This window comes from Dermacentor albipictus, chromosome 1 (assembly GCF_038994185.2).
Source record: "Dermacentor albipictus isolate Rhodes 1998 colony chromosome 1, USDA_Dalb.pri_finalv2, whole genome shotgun sequence".
In the NCBI taxonomy this organism is placed as follows: domain Eukaryota; kingdom Metazoa; phylum Arthropoda; class Arachnida; order Ixodida; family Ixodidae; genus Dermacentor; species Dermacentor albipictus.
In genome coordinates, this window is record NC_091821.1 from 143,309,531 (window position 1) to 143,332,522 (window position 22,992).

General features: G+C 43.6%; 2 protein-coding genes across 6 annotated transcripts in view; both read right to left on the reverse strand.

The window, feature by feature from the left end:
• Positions 1-22,992, reverse strand: part of LOC135900066 (uncharacterized) — a 74,293-nt gene that overhangs the window by 21,068 nt on the left and 30,233 nt on the right. The window contains exon 1 of one of the 3 annotated variants that reach the window (XR_010563785.1): positions 10,434-10,836. The exons of 1 other annotated variant lie outside the window; for it this stretch is intronic. Coding sequence is in view for 1 of the 2 variants with exons in the window: in XM_070526826.1 (XP_070382927.1) it covers positions 10,439-10,688 (250 nt within the window). In the remaining variant the exon portion in view is untranslated. Of the gene's footprint in view, positions 1-10,433; positions 10,837-22,992 lie in introns of those variants that run through there. One more of the 3 variants, XM_070526826.1, reaches the window with a different exon arrangement.
• Positions 15,406-22,944, reverse strand: LOC135900064 (uncharacterized). Of its 3 annotated transcripts, XM_065429503.1 has the most exons (7): positions 22,256-22,656; positions 19,245-19,439; positions 18,491-18,847; positions 16,937-17,157; positions 16,708-16,867; positions 16,258-16,354; positions 15,406-15,887 (listed from the first exon to the last, which is right to left on the reverse strand). In XM_065429503.1, exons 1-7 carry the CDS (start codon positions 22,287-22,289, stop codon positions 15,860-15,862), a joined length of 1,092 nt encoding a protein of 363 aa, XP_065285575.1. In that variant the 5' UTR covers positions 22,290-22,656; the 3' UTR covers positions 15,406-15,859. The 3 variants fall into 3 exon arrangements, 1 of the variants encoding a protein (XP_065285575.1); XR_010563783.2 differs by lacking the exon at positions 16,708-16,867 and having other exon boundaries at positions 22,256-22,712; XR_010563782.2 differs by lacking the exons at positions 15,406-15,887; positions 16,258-16,354; positions 16,708-16,867; positions 18,491-18,847 and having other exon boundaries at positions 17,018-17,157; positions 19,245-22,944.

A 22,992-nucleotide genomic window follows, 5' to 3' on the forward strand; every position in this document is an offset into this window, starting at 1 on the left:
GAAGGCAGTAAATACGCCACGCGAATTCGGCACTCGCAAGAAGAGACTTCATCTGATAACACAAGGCCACACATTATCATGCTTCTACCTATATTACACTTTCTTTAAAACTAGCAAAAACTGGTCACTGTTCTCTTTGTTTCTGTTGTTATTTTTTAATAGACGTGCTAAACTTAACATTTCTTCAATCTGGGAAGCCTGTAGCAGGCAATTCACGCGTTTTTACCTCTAAATTATATTCGACTGTATGGCTAGTTCCGTTCGCTAACCGAAGCTATGGCTGAGCAGATAATATTCCATAGGATTTATATATCTCGATGGATCAATGCGCCAATTGAGAGTAAAATTATGCGCGACACGTCACCCCTTTTCTAATACTGATGTCTTACGGCCATTGCTTTTACGGCATCGTGGTGAATAACTTGTCCACTTCGACATTACCACGCGTTCTGAAATAGCCACAGAACCTTCGTAAGTAGTTTCGTCACCATAACCGAGTGCAACGACAGCCCGAGACACTGACGTCGGAATAGGCATTCACCTAATCTGGCGACATGTAATGTAATGAGCCGAAAGCATGCCGAAAGCCTCACGTAGTTAGCACATACGATCTTCACATTTCGTTAAATTTCTGGTGAAATCCAATCCTCGGCAGAGCTGGTAAATATAATCCACCGTTCAGATACCTGTATTGTATTTGCCCACGGATCATATTAAAATTGGCTCCTGGATCTGAATTCACAAAGTTTTTCATTCTTAAGTACTGTTTGCCATTGGCCAGACGCCTTAGCTAATAATTTGTACATATCAAGATTGGCTGGAATTACCTATTAAGAACAATTCTAACGCAAATGCTTTTTGTTACAACAGTCTCATGTGTATATGAGTTGGCCTTCGGCGCCAAAGAAAGCAACTGGTAATGGCACGCTTTCTGCCTCTTCGTCCGTTGTCATTTGTCAACGTCAGTCTGCTTGTTATATATATACAGTAAAAGCTCGTTAATTCGAACCGCAAGGGGAAGCCGCTTCAGTTCGAATTAACGAAAGTTCGAACTAACGAAAGTGAAGGAGAGCAACAGTACACTGCGATTTGGAAGCAGTAGGGAATGTCAGAAATTTGGCGTGTCACGGCACACGCCATCTTCAAGTCGAAGCTCTGGGTCCGACTGCGCCACACCAGCGATGTCCACCGTAACGAACGTTAGCCGAGGCTTAACACCATCACAATGAATCGCGACGGCCGATACCTCCTAAGCTGAAAACAGAGGTACACAACCGATCAAGACTGCCGAGACAAAGACGCCGAACATGTGAAGGTGGCGAAGGCCCTGATTCGTTGGTTCTTGATTGCAAGCGCAGCTGCGACGTACTTGATTCGCTGTGTTTTGGCGTTTGCCGTGCCATCTCCGCACAGCATTAGCAGCTGTACAAGATTTGCAAAGCCTCCGAGATTCGCAACGGGCAAGAAGTCTCGGATGTTACGTAGAACGGAGAGGCGGCAGCCGCCGCTGCCTTCTGGCTGACCCCTCGTCGGTTAGATTATTTTCCGATTTTGCCTTCTCTCGCCGTTCTCTCCGTTTCGGAGGCAATACAGCGTTGTGTGTAGACAGTAGGCGCGTTTCTCTGGCCGTGTTCCAGGCGAGCGCAGTTCGAATTATCCGTGAGGGAACCTTCTCGCGTTCGAATTAACGGACTTTTTTATACATAGACTTCTGTGGAGCTTGGCCGGACCAAATCGTACAGTTCGAATTATCCATAAATTCGAATTATTGAAGTTCGAATTAACGAGCTTTCACTGTATATATAAAAACATATTTTCGAACGGAGTATAAATGCAGTTAAATCGAAGGAAGAAAGCATGAGGTAGGGGAGGTCTTTCTGTTTTACATGCGAATGAATGCGTATAATTCAAAAGTATGGATGAATTCACGAAGCATCTCGTTCGTAAGCGGTCTCTGCTATTATCTGGACGCTAATAATATCCCATGTATTGGATTGGGGACCCATGCAGCAGTGATGAGACGCTCACACACGTTATATGTGTCAGCCCGCGATATAGTGCCCAGAAACAAGTGATGGTGCAGAGTGCTGGACAAGTTGGACAATCGTCCATTATCAGAACTAAAAGCTTTTTAGGTCAGTGCTCCCAAAGAACATCCGTGCAGAAGGCCTTACTCGCGTTACTAAGATTCCTGCGGTCTACGGGCCTTCACGATAGACTTTAAGAATGCCGCTCAATACCGCTCTATCGTGTACGCGGTTTGTTCATGCACGTCTGTCCTTCTCTATCTCCATCTCCCCCTTCCACTCTCTTTCTCTTTTTATCCCCCTACTCCCCCCCCCCCCCGCCCCGTGCAGTGTAGTCAACCTGAATTACCTCTGGGCAACCTCCCTGTCTTTCTATACAGCCTTTTCTCTCTCAAAGCAAGAAAACTCCACACTAGGTGCTGTTTTACAATAAATTTTTTTTCTCTCTATCTGAAACACGCGGACCTCGCATGTTGAAGAAATATGCACGCATCGCCGAATATAGCGCTCTGCTACTGAGAACGCAGACGCTGGATTTAATCCCGCCCCCAAAGGCCTTATTCCGATGGTGGCAGGTATTCAAATACTCTCGTAATCATAGACATAAGTGCGTAGTAGGAAACGGTGCTGGTCTTCTCGCTACTTCTGAGCGACATATAAAGTAGTGACCAAAAAGATATGATATTTTCCATTTTAGGTCCACTGAGTTAGAGGGCTCGGAAAGTTGGCGCATGCGCTATGCCTGATTGCTAGCCCGCGGCAATAGCTTCTTGAACAGTCACTGGCATGACATTCTATTCGCACGGCATAGCGCATTGCACAGAACTTGCGCATTCGAAGAATTTATCACAAGGAAACCGTTTACATCAACCAGCATGTCAAAAACGTCCACGCTAGTGATATAAATTTTAACGATAACCGGAGAAGTTAACGGTGCGAAGGGCCGGGCATGCTACTGCAAGTTTTAATATATCACAAGAAATATCACAGGAGCACAGCGCCATATTTCACTTCCATGCAAATAAAGACACGCATCGACGCAATTCACGATGCAAGGTGTTGAAGTGAGAGAGCAAGCTTGCTGTTATTCTCTTCCGCTGCATTTCCAATCACCGAAAGCAGAGCGTGGCGCATGCAGTCATCTGGCGGCCCCGGAGCTCAACGACGCGAAACTGCTGCCCTCAGCTGCAGCTTTCAAAGACGCCGCTCCGAGGTCCATTGGCCAATCACGGAGTCAGTGCAACATTAGGACGAACCACGGTGATTTTTATTGCTTAGATAAAATGGCTTGGTCATGTAGGAGTAGTATGATACTGTTGGCGAGCATAATTGTTTTCGCGATACTTTATAATGATCTTTAACTCTTTACGGATTCTTTCCAATTGTATTTTGCGCTAATGCAGCCTCTTTTTCGTGGGGCGTTTGCGATGTGTGTATGTGTGTATGTGTGCGAGAGAGAGAGAAAGAGAGAGAGAGGGAGAAAAGCCATACTTGCCGCAACCAAATTTTTAGAGATGCCACGCAAGCATCGATAGGTCCGTGCCGTTGCTGATTCGGTCACTGGAGTATGAATGGAAGTTGTTGCGAAAGAGACTAAAGTACGCGCATTATTATTAAACTCATTAAAAGGGGACTGCAGATTAATTTTGACCACCTGGGGTTCTTCAACGTGCACCGAATGCACGGTACACAGGGGTCTTGTATTTCGAGTCCCCACCGAAATGCGACCACCACGGTCGGGATTTAATCCCGCGACCTCCTGCTTAGCAGCGCAACGCCAAAACCACTGAGCAACCACGGCCGGTTACGTGAATGCAACCAACTTAGTATTGTTCGCTGTCCTCTTGACCATTAAAGTACTTTTTTTACTATGAGCTCAAGTAATTAATTAATAAATAATAATAATAATAATAATAATAATAATAATAATAATAATAATAATAATAATAATAATAATAATAATAATAATAATAATAATCTTCATCATCATAAGGCTATTTCATGTCCACTGCAGGACGAAGGCCTCTCCCTGCGATCTCCAATTACCCTTCTCCTGCGCCAACCGATTCCAACTAGCGCCCGCGAATTTCCTAATTGCATCGCCCCACCTAGTCTCCTGTCGTCTTCGACTGTGCTTCCGCTCTTTTTGGCACCCATTCTTTAACTCTAACAGTCCACCGGTTATCAAACCTGCGCATTACATGACCTGCCCAGTTCAATTTATTTCTCTTAATGTCAATTAGAATATCGGATATACCCGTTTGCTCTCTGATCCACACCGCTCTCTTCCTGTCTCTTAACGCTACGCCTAACATTTTTCGTTTTATCGCTCTTTGCGCAGTCCTTAACTTGTCATCGAGCTTCTTTGTCGACCTCCAAGTTTTTGCCCCATATGTTAGCACCGGTAGAATACAGTGTTTGTGCACCTTTCTTTACAATGATTGTGGTAAGCGTTTACTTCTCATAATCAGGTTCCCGCTGTGAATAACTGACCTAGATAAACGTACTCCTTTAGAGACTTTAGAGGCTGGCTGGCGATCCTGAAGTCTTGTTCCCTTACTAGGCTATTCAAAATTCTCTTTGTCTGCACCATATTAATCTTCATTCCCACTCTTACACTTTCTCTGTTAAGGTCCTCAATCATTTCTTAACAATAATCAAATAGCCAACTTTCAAAGCCTTAATTTAAACGGCGAATATTTAATGTACAAGTTGTAGAGTCTATCGAGAAATATATAAATAATTTCTTTCCGTCCTGATAGCTGCCGTGGTTTTAATTTTTTCCGGGCTACAAAGAAAGTGCGCGATAATTGAAAAATTACCACTTGACTAGCGCTTGCGTGCAACGACGTTAGCGCCCTCAAACATTCTACTAACGAAGGATGGACGCTACACGCAGAGGGAAGGCATGAAGAAGCTGCAGAAAAAAATGATAGGAGATGGCCACACCCATCATCTCCGATACATCGCCATCCAGCGCCGAAACCTCCTCGCCCTTTACTATGTCAACAGCAAAAAACACTGGCACAGCTTCAAGAATGGCCATGCATTATTTATCGTGTATCCCATCGCTTTAACCAACCAGCTATCTCGGCAAGAATGGAAGCTAAGACCACTGTATCCGATGTTTCTCAGTTTCTCAAAGCCTGTCCGTGCCTTTGGTCTGCATGCAGCACCGATGATTCTTTCGTCGAATGTTTGAGGGCACTAATATCTGACGTGGTACATTTTCAAATGTTGCGCGCTTTGCTTACAGTGAGGAAAAATGAGAACCACAGCAGCTATTTCCACGGCAAAAATTTTTTCGAACATTTCTCAATAGGCTCTAAACCTTCTACATTGAAGATTCTGTGATTAAATTATTTTTTTATAAGTTGTCTAATTAATTACGCTCATGAATTACGTACGCTCATAGTAAACAATACTTTCAGTTGCTCAAGATGGTAGGTAACACCACTAAATTCGTTGCGTTATGGTAACTGATACGTAGATATTTTTTAAAGTTTGGCCCGACATAGCTGAGACACCCTGTATTAGCTCCCACGGCCAAGCTCTTTTCGCGAACGCGGGGTGCATTGGCACGTTTCGTCGCTTCCGTGCTTCGTAGGTCGACGTTCGGGCTATGTTGCACACGTGGCTCTGTGTCGCTGTAAAGAGGCACGTGTGGCACAGTTGTGCTTCTCGAGACTACGTATGGTCGCAAAAAGGAAAACGCAAAAATGTTAAAAGGGCACCTAGCTGCCATGTCCATTGGCTTTCTTTTTCTTTTTTTTTCTTTTTTGCGCCGCTTGCCCTGTGACATAGATGTTTATAAAAGGACAGTGTTCCTCCTCATGTAGAAATTGCAGTATTAGCTCAGTGAACTTCACAGGAAGCCAGCGTAGGTGTCGACAACACTAAAGCCATTCAACGTAGTGGTGTCTTCGAATACATCATGTATTGCCTGCAGCTCAAGTAGTGAGGCGTCTGAACTTTATGTTGCGCAGCATCCAGTAGCTTGAGTTTCGGGGTACGCTTGACTGAAGAAAGTGACTCAGCTTTCTCAGTGAGCAGCTGGATCTGTGTAAGTCACGCAGTGACCACGAGGAACAGTCGTCTCGTATACTCGGGAAGCTGCAGCACGTCGCCGAAGCTTTGTTGCTTTATTAGTGGTGGGAGTAGTGCAACACCACGGTGAATTATCGTCCAACATGGTAGCCCGGAGAGGCTCCCCGTGTAGTGCGGAATAAGAAACCACACCTGACGGAATATGTCATCTTCTCAGTTTCTTTCAAATGAGAAGACCTAAGACACTATTTTTTCTACTTTAACATTATTTAGCAGCTTGACCTGCAGTGACAGGCCCAACTGTGTGGCCTGTACTGTGTGTCTTCTACTTTATGATGATGATGATGAACCTCTGTCATGGCTCGCAGCCACTAAGGGGAATAGGGCAAGCTTTATTCTTTGAGATTTGTCACCTTTCTCTTCCTTTCCTCTTTCTTCCCCTTCTTAAACTTTCATTTATATTATTATTATTATTATTATTATTATTATTATTATTATTATTATTATTATTATTATTATTATTATTATTTTCACGCTCATTGACAGGTTTCGATATGGTATTAAGGTGGTTGTAATCTTGTAGTGTAGAAATTGGGCTGAATCATAACAGAGCCGTGAGTGCCATCTTTGCGTTCCTGTTTACTACTTCGAGTGTCATCCACTGATTTCTTGTCAATCGGTGGAACTGCTCTTGGTATATTGTGCGCGGTTGGAGTGCTATAGGCGCTCTATTTGGTAAGCCAAATCAGTACAAGACACCCGCTCATTGATGCAATTCTCCGTACCAAGTGCAAAGTTTCAGTCTACGTATTGGGGCCATTTTCGAGCCATCTCACGCTTGAGCCCGAAGAACGGATATTTAAGCCGCAGTACTTTCGGGCTGATATACTGAGCCCAGAGTTTTGTGCAGACGCACGAAGGGTATCACGAGCCTCTCTGGGTGCTGAGGACAGTGTAATCTCGTCAGATAAAATCAGAAATCGGATGTTGGGAATGTTTATTAGGCGAAGTTTAATATGTGATTGACAGGCTGGCATTATCCAGTAGCAGCTGCGCAAGCACGGAGTCCTGCGGGACTCGGTGGTTCGAAGTCTGCCACCCAACTTGATGCCCCTCACGCAAACTGACAATCTTCTGGACATCACAATTAAACACATCAACTTTGTTACTCGAAGTGGTAGTCTGAGATACTTTATTATTTAAAACATTGTTTTGTGCTGGACATCACACGACCTTCGCTTTATTCGTAGCCATTACTGTAGCTGTGAGGAGAGACGTGTAATACTTCATGCACTGGAACTGATATCCGCGTCTTCCCTACCCAAATACTGTCTAAATCTTAGTTGAGCTGAATGATAATTGCAATGATCGGACCACCATGAAAGTTTGGTGGAAAACATTCACTTGAAATAGTTGCAAATTGTCGGAGTCATAGAAATTGGGCGGACTGTCTAAAACCTGGTTGGTGGTCTGCCTGGCTTCGGGATGGGCACTATTGCCGAATGTTTCCATTACGGCGGAATTACTTCCATAATCCAGACTGTATTCATAACATGAAGTAGAGCATCAGTGGCATCCCCTTCTAAATTGCTAAGCAACTTGGGGAGCTTGTTGTCCTGTCCAGGCGATGAGTGTGCCTTTGCATCATCAATGGCAGCAATCAACTCAGTATTCGTTAAGGTTTCGGTGATGCTTCCGGCATCACCATCCCATATCCTCCTCGCCGTGTCATTCAAAGGTAGGGTAGCCGGCAGCTGGCGCTTAGGTTGCAGCAGGTTGGACTGCAAGTTCTTCCGGCGTAAGAGTAAGAGCCGGGCAAATGCTTCTTGAAGGATCATCATGATAACCATCACCCTCCATAGCTGAACATGGCGCCTCGTTTCCTGACCCGGTATTACGCTTCTGGCATGCACACCGGCTGCGCAACAGCTGTTTCTCACAACGGCGAGCCGGCACGGTGTCCCGTCGAACCCGGTGTCATCGATATGGTCATTGATGTACACAGTCATTGATGTAGTCCAATCTGTGAAAATGAACTGCAACGTTTATTGAACCACATATGTTTTCTTGTGTCAAACTGGAACTATATCATCTGGCCTGGTTGTTCGAAATCGGCTGCATTTATTGAACGTTTCCATTCTTCGGTTGTGGCGTACTTTTCAATTATACAGGATTTTCAAGTCACTAAAATAAAGAAAAAATAAAGTCAAAGGAGCACTTCATGGGCTGCCGACATGATGGCGGGAAATGTTGGCAGGAATCACCTCCAGCGCTAGGACTAAGGCGTAATTTCAACAAGGGTCGAGTTTTTAGAGCAGAATCTTTGTTCTGAATTCGCGGTAAGAATGCTTCGCAGAATGTTGGACTTTGTGAGAGCAATTTCAGCCATAATTTTAGGAAATTAGTCCGGCACACGTGAGTTCGCGTGCAGAAGCCGTCAGGGCCAGGAGACCTCCCACTATGATCTGTGTGTACGATCTCGCTCAACAATGAATGAAAGTAAAATTGTTAGCATGTTTTAATGTTTCCAGAACGTTGTGGAAAAACAAGTGTTACAGTTGAACAAATTTAGCTTATTAGAGTATTTTCAGAACTGCAGTGTGTGCTAGGTCGCATTCGCGAATTTCACAAACGCGTTAATGAAAGGGGTGGATAAAGTGATACGCACCCGGGTCTGCAGTAGGTACAGTGTGGCATTAGTGTACTTATGTGACTGGAATTTGTGTCGTTATGATTTCATTATTTTTATTATGTTTGATTTTTTATTTAAATCCCTATGTGAAAAGGAGTAACCGCCTCCAATCAAAGGCGACAACATCTCCTATATACCCCATAATAAAGAAAAAGTTCAGCACAGCCGCGGAACGAAGACTGAGAGTAAGAACACAGGTACTTGTTTTGCTCTGTGTGTTCGTTCTCTGGCTGCGAGAAATTACTTACAGTATGAACTGCGGAACGAGACAAAACATCCAGCTTGTTCAGATTGGAAGACAGTGACAGTGAGCCATTGCTGCAATTCTAAGATGCTTCTAATAATTGGTTCCTACTTCTTACTATGGAACAGACACGAACATATGTTAAGAAACGTCCAAACAGGAAATACAGAGATATATCTATACAAGCTTTAATGGGCAGGAAAGGGCTTCACCCGCAACTAACATTATTCAGGGAAGACAGGTACACTCTGTAAGGAAGGTACCAGTAAGCGCAAACACATTTGCGCACGTGAACAGGACAGATATTCATGAAACATGAATCTTGCATTGCTAAAATGTATGCTTATCCTAATATACGCGTATACACGCGAGAGGTTCATGTTCATTGCTGTCTATGGTCCCAGACGCATCGCCTAAGTATCTCGTTTCTTTCTGATGTAATATGCCTCCATTAACTCCCTTACCAAGGCATCTTTGGTTTTGCCGAGTATTCGAAAATGAGAAAAACGTGGGGCTCAAACGCGCAGGAACCACAGTGCATAGGCAAATATGCAGAAATGTTATTTTTGATTGAAAGCTGTTGCTCTTTTGCTATGTCATTTACGCAGCAGTCTCTGTATGGTCAATATAAACCTTACTACAACTGAGAGGGATTTCGTACACTACCCGCCAACCAAGCAGGCAAGCTATGGCCTAGCATGATTTTTCCCACCCAGGGACTGCTTCTGCGACATTAAAATGCCTAAGCACAAGCCAGCGAGCTTCCGTGGTGCCGAGAAAAGAACATGCAATTTGTACCTATTGTTGTGAATTCATGGAGGCATATTACATCAGAAAGAAGGGATATGTTTGTATCAGCGATACGTCTGTGGCCCTGCGCAGCAATGAGATGAATTCTTAGCGTTTATTTTAAGATAATCGTGCATTTTGGGAATTGAAGTTCCACTGCTATCTGGTCTGTCTTCGGTGAAATGCTTTTTGTGTACGCTAGCAACTTCCTTAAAGAGTGTATCGGTCGCTTTTGAGTATGGTTAGTTGCTAGTGATGCTCCTTGCCCGCTCGTTCGTTCAGATTTTTTCTGGTCTTTTCCATCACAAGAAATTTCTGCGCGTGCTGTGCGTGCTGATCCTGTGTGTCTGACCCGTGATCATGTTCCTTTATTAAAGGTAAAGTTGGTTTTGATCGACTCTATACTCAACCTCGCTGTAAAACGCTGCTGGGTTTTTTTTTCCGAATCTTTTTCTGCGTGGACCTGTCCCATTGAGTCAAAAGACGAAACCACCTGAACATCGTTTTTTTAGCAGTAACCCAGGCAGATGTCAGTAAGACTTTGAAGAGTGCGACAGGGAACCACTCGGTGCGTGCGCTGTATACTTTACGCAGCCAACCGAGCCGGCGACTGGAAGTGGTCCGGGCTCCGCACCTGACCTCGAAAGTGGCGCAACGCAGCGTCCTTGCCCCGCTGGACACGGGCCCGTGGAGCTCCGGAATCCCATCGCTGGCTGCCGGAACGGCCTCCGCCGCGCACGCCAGCCACTGACGTAACGTGGATCGGGCCAAGGCACGCGTTCCTCTCATTTCGTCCGCGCCCGGGCGCAGTGGCCGGCGGCGCTGTCTGGCACGGCGGCCATTGTGTACCGCCGGTGGCTTGCGTGACTCTCGAAGCGGTAGCGAGCATACGCCGAGTTGCACTGCGGATTTTCCCTCAGCGCGGAGTCAACAAACCTCCATTGCTCTTTAACCACGCTGGGTAGACATCGCGTATAGTTTCCAGCCTCAACCGGCACAGAGCTAAGTGCACCATATCCAGCTTTTCTGGACACGTACCAACTAGCGCCCCAAGCGGGCCCAGCACAAAGCTAGCGCGTTTTCAATGGAACGAGCGGGTTTTTTGCGAATAACAAAAGCTGCAGGCCCATTATTGAAAAACGCAGGTGACAAACGTGTTCTGGAAGACAGTCCACACGAGCCAAATGCAGTGATCACTTTATGGCACGTAAAAATTTTGTTCCCACAGCAGTTAAAGTTTTAGCAATGGAAGCCTATGGAAACGACGAAAATTTGTGCTCGATTTTTGAGGCAAGAACGATGACTGCAATAAAACTATCCCGTCTACCGTAATACGCAGTGGAGCGCATGTAGTCCGGAGACTCAGCTTTCGATTGATGCCTCTCTCGACTCTCCACATATGGCGTAAGACTGTTCCCGAAAGCGATTTTTGTAACACTGTCATGAAAATTGCCGTGGTATCTATAAAAACATGAGCGTACCCCTTGGCGAAGCCTCGGTAGCCGTGGCCGAGTGGTAGAATAGCGAGCACCTTTCGTCCCGCATCACGGCGGCCGTGGTTCGATTCCTCCTTCACAGGATTTTTTTTTAAGCAGCATAGGACCTAGTTTTGTAGTCTCTCACTAGATGGCAGAATCACAAAACCCAAGATTTGCTTTCGGTTTTGGTTTTTCAGCAGCGCATTTTTTTAAAGCCGCATAGGGCTTATAGTCTCCTACCAAATAGCATAAACACAAAACTCAAGAATTGCTTTCGGTTCTGGTTTTCCAGTGGTGCTCTTGAAATATTATGCTTTCTGTTTTTCCTTCATAAAACGTAGCAGTATCGTGTTCATTTGTTAAGTCATCGCTTTTATGAAGGTTTTATTAATTGGACAACATAACTAGAAGCTTGTGCATGGCTTTGTGTTATGAAAAAAAAAAAACTTTCGTGCTTTGTAGCGTGGAACCTGCAAGAACAAGATGCCTATTCTTATTGCGTTCTTCTGGAAGGTCCGTTTTCTTCGACTTTCGGCTGTCCTTAATGGCACACACTCCGAGCGAATGACGTCCAGCTGTGCCACAATGTTACCCGGTGGCCAGTGCCATTCCTATGCAACATTCGTGTGGAACAAAGGGTCTGCTAGGCTGAGTCGCTGCCCGAACGTTAATTATTTCTAAATAATCATCCAAATAAGAAATGCACCAACTAGGAGATGTGCAGCGTCTGGATTAGTAGCTACTGTTAATGTGTTCCCTACAGCCAAGTGGTATCAATCCGTAGGTGTGGCCGTAAAAAAACATTTGAATGAATGTCCTTCGTTCGGTGCATTTGCTTTCAATGCGCAGCATTCTTTGTCGAGTACCCCTGCAATTTGGTAGCAAAATCGTTCAATATCGTACCTGTAACGCCAAAAGCTTGACGCATTTCCCATATAAATATATAGGTCTTCATAAAAAGGGTTGGGGTGACCAACTTGAAATTGGAAGTGGCATCAGCATAATTTGGGCCAAGGTGAATTTAGCAGTGATATGGGACTGGTCCTACCTAAATTTGGGGTGAAATGGTAGTGAGCCAAGCTGAATTTGAGGCTGATATGGGGGTGGCCCAACCTAAATTTGAGGTGATATAGGGGTGGGTAAGCCTAAGTTTGGGGGAATATGGGGGTGGGCCAGCCTGGATTTGGGGATGATATGGGGGTGGGAGAACCTAAATTTGGGGGTGATATGGGGGGTGGGCCACCCTAATCACGAGCGTGATATGGGGCTGGGCCAAATTAATCGAGGGGGGTGTAGGGGGGCTAACCTAAATTTGGGAGTGATTTGCGGTGGGCCATCCCAAATTTGACGTGATAGACGGGTGGGCCAGGCTAAGTTTGGGGCTGATATGGGGGTGGGCCAACCTGGATTTGAGGATGATAAGGGGGTGGGCCAACCTAACTTTGAACGTAACATGGGGACGCGCTAACCTAACCATGGGGGTGATGTTTGGCTGGGCCGAGCTGAATTGGGGGGGGGGGAGGGGGAAGGTGATGGGTGGACTAACCTATATTGGGGTATGATTTGCGGTGGGCCATCCTAAATTTGAGGTGATCGAGGGGTGGGCCAGCATTAGTTTGGGGCTGTTATGGGGTGGGTCAACCTCGATTTGCAGGTGGTATTGGAGTGGGCCAATATAAATTTGGCGGTGTTGTGGAGGCGGGCCAATCTGTATTTGGGGGTGATATGGGGTTGGTCCTACCTAAATGTGGGGGCAATCTCGGGGTCGGTCAATCTGAACTTGGGGGCGATATGGGGGTGGGCCAACCTAAATTTTGGGGTGCGTCGACTGGAATTTTGGGGGACGATTTATGGAAATTCATGGGTGGACCAACTTGAAAATTAGGGGTGGCCCAATCGAAATTGGGGATGGGCGAACTCCAAGTTTATGGCTGGGCGAAAAAAAAATCGGGCGTGGCCGACTTAAAATTGGGGGGTGGGCAAATTTTAATTTGAGGGTGTGCCAACTTGAAATTTCGGAGTGGGCCTATCTAATGTTTGGGGGTGGGCCAATTGAAATTTGGGGGGCCTGTTTACGGATAGTTAGACAACACCAGTGGTGTTTCTGCATCTTTTTCATCATCGCAAAGTATGTATATTAATAATTGTTACCTAATACTCCTCAAGGTGAGCTACCACTCGAGCCTTCCCAGCCCACTGGGCTGATAATGTCACAGAAGTACTTTATCGTGACAACTGCGACGTTCAATGCGGAGATCACATGAACAAATCGCAGACTGAGCTGACCATTTTCGCACCAATGTCATTGCTAACACTACTCGCTCGTGCTAGAGGCAACACAAGCTGACAACTATCATAATTCAACTTTCACTCGCACGCTAGTCGACACGCTCTCAACGCACTATTTCGCCAATCATTGGATAGAGCCTTGCTGGATGTTTTACTGTCATGTTGCGTCGTTTTTCACGTAGGCCGTCTCCCGAAAAGAGAATAGATTTTTGAGATTGACGAGGCAAGCTAGTATATAACTCATACGAAGCAAATGTATAAATGGTTATAGTGATTTTTCAAAAATGAATATAAGTAAATAAGATTTCAGATGGTATTGTTTCGACCGGGCATGACAACCAGTTTTTCCCGCCTGTCACAGTGCTTTGACCGAAAACCTAATCATTTTGCTCAAACGTGTTGCCCAATACTACATGTGCTAAATGTAGAAAAGTGCGGTGCGTGGTCACAGCTTCAGAGCCAGTCTATTTTGTGTACGGTTGTTGATATTGTAGTAATGTGGAGTTTTCTTCTTTATATGAGCACAAAAAGAAAAATATAACAGATGGTAGCTAAGCGCAAAGTAAATTGGAAGATCTGAAACCAGCAATTATTTTTATATTGTGGATTGGTCTTCTCCGCCGGTAGATCGCTGTCGCATAACTTCAAAGAATTTTGTTTGTGTGCAACTGCAGCAAAAACGAAAATACTACCATTTCATTGCCAGGACCTTTATGTTCTCCACACACACAAGAAGGACACCAGATACCCTAGTAGCACGCTTTGTTGCCTCAGTGTGGCCACAACGTTAGCTTCTAACATTGCCTTAACGTGGCTAGCGTCCTCTTTTTGCAACGTTAACGCAACATACATAAGACAACGTTGAGACAATATTGCTCCAATGTTACATCAACTTTCAGTCAATGTTAAAGCAACTTCTGGAGACAATATAAATGCAACATTGCTACACCTTTTTATTTGCACACATGCAACGTTGACAATGTCACTGCAATATTGCCGCAATGCTGTCATAACATTTCAGAAACTTTGAGACCGCATTCTAAATCACTGAAATATTTCAGCTATCAATGGTTGCTGGTCAATAAAATAATCTCGTGAAAGGCTAAACAGTCTGCAATGGTATCCTCATACCACAACGGTTACGGCAGTTTAAGGTCGCAAGAATGAGCAACTGACCATTACTCCTTGCTACACAGTGATGCGGTGCTGTGCTATAGAATACAAATACTTACAAGGCTGCACAGCACAACACATTGTTTTTCCATACTTTTCAGACCGCTTACTCTAAACAAGTTCTTTATGTAATATTCATCAGCTCTCTACTAGTGCTCTTGATCATCTAGATGCTACAAGCAGCCGTAACCTGAAGATACCACTGCACGTGGTTATTCTGACAATTAGAATGATTTATATATATGGGTGCACATCACAAGTAGCCATCATTTGTTTCTGATAACGCTATTTTATTTGTCAAGAACTGAATCAACTACACTAGCATCAAGCTTCAGACTGCTGTATAACTGCACTTTAGCTTGGCATACAGCTAGTTTCACAAATATAACTTAGAAAAAGGAAGCAGACATATAATACACTTAATATTACATGAACACATTAGCACAGCTTGAAAAATGTGCCATGTGAGCTTACATTTCACTAATATGATTTATATTATTTAATTACTTTATAAATATGATTATATTATTTAATTACTTTACAAAGAAACTTGCAACAATCTACAAAACAGCACACATGCAGCCTATTTTGGCTACTCAGGAACAAAAACCATAGCTAATGTTTTGAACAGTTACTAGGCGCATTATCATAGCATGAAAACACACACACCTCTGAACTTGCATGTTACAAATATCAAACACTTCAGTAAACTATTTACACAACAAGAATAGCATGTGTTGCATGTGTTGCGGACCCCATCCGTCCTCGTTCATCACTGCGAACTGTTGTAGCTGACCACCAAAACTGAAGCTGACAGCTTATCAGAGTTGTTGGTGTAGACCATGCGTGCTCTAGGTTGTAAAGGGAGTATATTTTATGTTTTCCTTTTCAATAAACCTTCAGTTGCTAGTCAGCACCTGTACAGTCTTCTGTCTTGTCCCTGTTGCTGCACTGTTTTCTTCCAAGTCTCCTTCATCCCTTGTTTGGCCATGTGCCGTTGCACTGGAAAACTACAAATTTAAAGTACTGTCAACATTTGCCTCAAAAATTCAGCACATCTAGAAACTTCTTGTCCCCTTGTCCCCTGGTGGCCTCCAGCTGCTCATGATGATGGTCTGATTCATGACATCAAAGGCGAAGCTGCATCCCTGCAAAAAAATAAATAAATATGTAAAGAACCAAAAATTTTCTATCATAAGCATCTTGGTGGACACACTTCCAATAGCAAAACCTCTAACAACAAAAAGTGCAACATTAAGTGCAGGTTGCTGACACTGCTCAAAAATATGGATCAAGGATGAGGAAAAGTAAAATAACATATATACTTGCACTAAGATATCTTCCAAATTAACAAAACACTTCCTATTTTGTCTGCCCCCAACTTAAAACCAGAGGTTATTTAAACTCCAGTAATGCATGCAATAAAATGCACATATTTATTAGGAAATATTTAGTGTTGGCGCCTCTAAATTGCTGATCTATAACTGCCAATCATTAAAGTACTGAACTGTCTCTTACCGTTTCTTCTGTCTTGATGGTGCATAACGGAGCCATTCGGCAATCGAAAGATGTATTTGTGACTCCGTGGCCTGTGCGAAATTGCTTTTCAGCGTTTCTGAAAAACAAATGAAAAAAAAAGAGAGAATGAATCATCAAAGACAAGGCTACATTGGTTGGCTTGGAGAAGAGGGTTAAAGTAAGATAAGAGAAAGCCTCATGGCTTGTGCTGAACAACGGCCTCATCACCCTTCGCTATAATAGGCAAAGCAGAAAACCAGCAGGGTGATGGCATGCCAGGAAAAGCCCATGCTATCAGTATAAAAAAATATAGTGCTTATGTTCCTTACACAGGAAATGCATTCAGTGCTTCAAGCCTATGCATTGTTAACTGACAGCTAAAAATCATGGCATGCTGAAATGCGAATGTGCGTATGCATGCTACACATGAGAGATATATAAATATAGCACCTGTGAGGACTTGGAGCAGGTATAGCCCAATAAATGGCCTTTTTCCTTTTCTCCCAGTCAGAGAAAAGTCCTGGGCCAACGTGTCACACATGCATCTCCGCATAATTTTGCGTACAGAATCTTGCACTGATGTGCCACCGATTCGCGATAAATGGGCCATCTAGAAAAAAAAAAGACATCCACATAAAATTTCATGCATGTGTACTTGCAGAGCAAAAATTTAACTTACGAGGTCTGTCCTGTTTTTTTCATCATGAAGCTGCCACTCCAATTCTTCCAGCCTCTGATGAGTTGCCAGGGGAAGCAGTTCAAGAATGGCACTGCTGACAGGTTGTGCACACGGTTGTTTATTTTCTGTGATGGCTTGCTCTATCCTTTGGATGGATTTTTCCAGGCCATCTACCTGAGCTCTTATTCCCTTCACCTCCTTGAGCAACTTTCCAAGCATGGCTAAAACAAAGAAGAGAAAAGTAACTTGACCAAGCTAAAACATTTCACTGTAATGGTTTTAATCTTATGTAAGCAGTAACCTAAGTATGTCTTCATTCTTTCTACAAGCAAAGCAATCCACCTAAGAAATAGTAGTAACAGTTAAATAAAGGATTCCTGCCATTTCTTTCTTTAACCAATAATCTGCAAAGGGCCTAACTTAAGTTGCATGAATAACACTTTGCATTTCCAATACAAGAACACCATGCAGAAACATGCACACGTAACTTCACAGGATCCTTAACACAGCCAGAGTACTCGTGCTGCAATGAAAGGTATAAGAAATGCAGATATAAAACAAATTATTCAACAGTCAGACTTAAAAATGGTGAATTAAACATATGCAAATATTCTACTGTTAACATAAGTGCGTTTTCCCAAAAAGTATTGACTAAATTTAGGGGATCTACAATAACAGTGAACATATTTGCTTGTAAACGCACTGAAATAAATTAAAGACCTATTGCACTTTGAAGACTTACTATTTACATTCCACTCCCACTTTTGCTATAGCTCCACATGGAGCTGTAGAATATTTAAGTAAATGAATAAAATTAAATAAGATTAACTTATGGCAATGACCAATATGTGATCATGTGGCTGCTACAACTGAACAGACCAACTTTTCCATGCTAAATTGTAACACCATGGTTGGATGCAACCTAAGTGCAGTGAAGCTCCGCCCACATTTGGGACCCCCACACCGAATTCCACTGCAAAAAAATGTAGTCAACTGTTAAAGCTTTTGTGACCTAAACAAGAAGCTAATCACCAGACGAAATGATAAGACCAAGAATTTTGATGCTCATGCTTGCTTGATAAATTAAAACACTAAAAGCTGCTCTCATTTACTGTACTGATTGGCCAGCAGAGTAATATAGAGAATGTGAACCATGGCCCAGTGTTACCAACTTCTTTTTAAAATTGTATCCTACTACGGTAAAGCTCACAAATGCGGCAGGCACCTGCATATGACACCAACAGATGCATCACCAAAATTAAACACATTCAGTAAGGCAATGTTAGAGCAACACTGTCTATAAAGTGCCTAATGTAGAAACATTCGCATGATCATGCAACCTGCACCTTCCCTGTATGGCGGCCAGAAATAAAGGTTTGCTGTCGTCTATCTATACGCTCCACTTATGAAATAATCAACTATAGCCCTTCTATAACCTTTACAGAATTAAAAAGCACCTGACCAGACTGTACATAAAGTTGGACAAATTCTTGCGACCTGCAACTCATGTGGCAAGCATAATAAATGATTCCAAAGGCTGACAGCAGCCCCTACCATTTTGGTCAAGCTTCCTTTTTTCAGCAAAAGAATCGCCATCATCTAAAGCCACTTCCCGGCTAGGTGGGGCCTTTTGTATCTGGGGATCCTGTGAAGCAAGTGACTGGGGCTTGAACCGTGACAATTTCACAATTTTTGGCGGTGGTGGTCGTGAAACAAACTTCGCAGTTTGTTGCGAAGAATTAAAGCACTGTCCTCGTAGAGGAACAGGAAAGTCGATGCTCTCTTCATCTGAAGACTCCAGGCGCGCTGGTGGCCGCCTCTTCCGCCTTTGCTGAATTGTTTCAACATCTGAGGCCAAATCTGATGTGAATTCTGCTTGCTGCTCTTTTTGTCTAGCACTTTCATAGCTGCCTAAAAAGAATGAATGTAATATTTATTGCCCAAAAAGAAATGAAATGCAAAGCACTAGTTTTAAAAAGACAAACAAAAAAATTTATAGAACTGTTGAACACTGAGTGGTGAAAGAAATAACAGCATAATATAAAAATGACATGTCCAAATTAATATGTTTAGTATATTCATCTACTCAAAATTTGCCACCTTCACTAGTTTCAATACAAAAGCAACCAGTTCTGGTACTAAGAGTAAACAAATTGTAGATACCTTAATTATAAGGTTCAACGAAGATAACTTTCAAGCTCAAAGTTTAGCTAACAATACTGCCAAAAATTTACCGATCTTACTGATAGTACACGAACTTAAGCTACCAACTTGAACATGTTTTTAGAAACTTGGGCAAGAAGCTTACCACATGTCCACAACACTCGACATCTGTAGCTAGTCCAGTCGCTTGATGGTGGTTGTTGCTCTTTGATGGCAGTAGTTATCTTTGCGGTGCTCTTAAATGGTGGCCACCTAACTGTGTTTTCTGAAATCCACGAAGTGGGCACGACGGAAACTTCATCTTCATCTTCAAAAAGAACGATGCTGTATGTCTTCCCCCCTGAAATTATAAAACAAAGAAAACTGAATTAATGCGATGGAATCCTAGCCACGGTGGGTGCAGTTTGATGAAGGTGAAATGTGAAAAACATGTATGTGGCGAGTGATGTCAGTGCAGATTAAAGAACCACTGGTGGTTAAAATTTATCAGCAGCCCTCCACTATATGCCTCTCGCCCGCCTTTAAACTCACGTCATTGTGAATCAATTCATGTGCCTTATTTACCCTGATAGGCAAGTTTTATATTTTACGAAATCAACCAGTGATCCCCGAAAATATTGCCTTTCCTATTATTCAGCAATGCAACTGCTACACTTGTACTGCAGGTAATGATATGGTGGAATGAGAGGTTTCACATTTCGAAGCTGCACATGGATTTTTTAGAACACAAAAGCGGAAGGCTGCCAATTAATTTTTGACCACTCAGTGTTCTTTATAACATGCACTGACATCACACACATTTTCACTCCATCAAAATGTAGCCACTGTGGCAAGGATTCAATCTCATGACCTTGAGAAGAGCAGGTCCAATGAAATGAACAGTTTAAATTAGCAAGTATACCAGCACAGGCTATACTTGTCTCATTTAGTCCATTCATTTCAGTGGACCAAACCATGGCATGTGTGCAATAGAGGAAATACTGCATAATTATCTCCTCCGCTTGGCAAGCACATGCATTTATTTCTAATTTCATCAACAGGCCACACAGAAAGATCTTGTGAAAGGTCTTTAGCAGCAAAAACCAGGAGCTCTGAAGACGGCAATGGTTGCGAATACAAGTCAGCCAAAGTTGTGAAATAGTGCCCACAGATGCTGGCCCCCGACACCGATTGCAACATATTAGTTACTAATACAATGTGAGCTTCTTTAAGCTGGACACAATTATCCAGCCTGCCAAGCTTTAGCACAGTTCCTTCAAACTCTAGCAAAGAGTACTGTCTGCCTTGAAACCCTGGTGGCACAGGTCCATTAGAGTGCTCTCCTGACAGTCTTGGGTATGAATTGAGAGAACCTGTGGAAACATTACTAAGAAAGCGTTTCTCACTGAGGCGCTTGATAACCTGCTGAAGAGCTCGAGCCTTCGTCCTTACTAGGGTCTTAAGTTTATAAAGGAAGTTTTCAAAAACGAAGGCTGAAAAGTCATCAAGAGGGCCAAATCTTCTGGCATCGTCAGCTAGATGCAACAATGAGTGCACGTTATAGACATAGATCCCCTTTCCATATAGGGAGCCAGCCTCAGCTACAAACTCTTGAAGAAGGTGCTCCGCCAAGTCCACGTTGTGCACTGCGTAATCTGGGCATGCAAGGATAGCAATAGCAGCACTAAGCTTCATAAAATGGTCGTAAAACTTTCTTTCCAAATTTCCTTGGAGGACAAGTGGTCCATAGTACAGTAGAAAGTTCCTAAACTCAACCGCTTTCCACTGCTCCAAAAATTGCAGTGATCGTGGCCTGCGCTTCATGTCACTTGGAACATACAAGTTAAAACTAGCAAGCATCGTGGATACATGAAGCTTTGACTGTGATGACATTTTTGAAGCTGATGGCTTTTTAGAAGCCCAATAACAAATGAGTAGTTTCTTCATTACTCCCAAACAAACCAGGTGCATATAGTCTAGTGGGAACTGTGTGACCATCCCAACACCAAAACACTGCAGCGGAGACTCGCTATGGTGGTGATGTTCTTGGGCAAAGCTCCTGAAATCTTCATCAGTGCGCAAGGGACTGTCATGGGAATCAAAAATGATTTTCCTGTCAAGTGCAGAGTATGCACCCTTTTGAGTGCACCTTTCACATCCAAAATAGGCTGTATGGCCCTTAATGCATTTGATGTAAGCCCTTGCTGGGGCATCACACACAAATGCATGGATTTTCACAGCATAGACCTTGCCATTGTACATAAGGCCCTCCTCAAGCAGCTTCCTTATTTCGGAGACAAAATCACTTAAGTACAAGGTCACATCTCCAGGCTTGCTGTCACCCTCATAGAGAGCAGCAACAAATGGAGAGGAGTGTGAACTTTCCTTTACAAGCACGAGAATCGGCCAGAATTGCTTTCTCGAGCTGCGGGAGAGCGGAAGGCCGTCTACGTTCACAATGAGTGACAATGTCCGACAATCTGCAGGAACATGTGCAACATGTTCTTCCAAAGAACGAGAAATTCCAAAATAGTGGTAACGACCACCGGTCATCACTGCCAGATCAGTATGCCTCTGCGTCTTTAGCAATGTTCTAGCATCCGAGGGTAACTCTGGATGGTATGGCTTGAGCACTTTAAGCAGGGAATTCAGGTGTGAAGCAGGCAATTTACTATTAATAGCCCATACACGCAAGTCGTACTCTAGACACTGAGTAGCTGCACCAGACTCAGGTGTCATCCTATCTTCACACTCCACCAACTCGTCATCGTCAGAAATCCGCGACAAGTCTGACGTTGCACTTCCTATGTCAGAGATGCCGCTAGAGGTGCCAAAATCTGACAAGTTGGAACTGCGGCTTTCATCTGCGTCCTCGCCTGGCACTGATAAAGAGGATAAAACGACATTATGCGACAAAAAGGCGTATTGATCCTGCTCTGCTCCTGATGCGCACAATCTGCTGTCACGACCATTATCAACAACGGCCAAACAATTTTCTAGTTCGCCGTGAACAGCCTCTGCTATTCTTCGGCGTCGTTGCCGAATGGACACTTCACTTAGTGAACGCTTCACTCTCTTCATGATGCAACGAATGTAGCACTTAAAACCATCACGAAGGGCATGGCTTTGTGCCAACCAACACGTGTTACAGCACAACAATGAGTAGAAATCACTTACCACTGAGGTCATCCTCGGAGCAAGCCTGCGCCATTTCAGTTGAATTGCAGAGAAGCTACAAGAAAAAAAGCACAGGCACGGCGACTGCAAAAAAAACTATGCTAGAACAACAAAAAACGCGGACTTTGACACGACTGCCGCTGAGTGGCACGTTTTTAGATGAGCGCGCGTCGCAGGGCTGGCTGTCGCATGGAAGAAGGCATGGAAGAAGGAAATGGGCTCTCGGCTGTACCGCGATTTGGATTTGTGATGATCTCCATGGCCATTAGACTGCGGAGCGTCAGTGAAACCAGAACTCAATTTTTTCGGCAGTTTTTATTTAGACCGCCTGCTTAATAAAAAAACAGATATTTCAGCTGTTTAGAAATATTTTCGATACAGGTATATATTTTTACATCAGTGTGACATAGTTAAGTACACTTGCACTGCTCGCCAGCTGTATGCACACCACATGCAAGCTTGCGCTCGAAGCAAAAAATAAAAAAAATTAATGTAGTAATGGTGAGGAGAAGTGATCTAGCTGGTACCGGCTTTTCTATTTGGGCTTCAGAAATAGCCCGAGAGGGCAGACAATTATAGCCTATAGCATGAATGTTATAGCAATGTCATCGTAGGTGGTTCAACATTTATTCATCATTTGACAATATTGCTGCAATGTGAAAAAGACCACTTTAGAGCAACGTTATCAGCATGTTGCTTGGTAACATTGCAGCAACATTATCTAATGTTGAAGAATG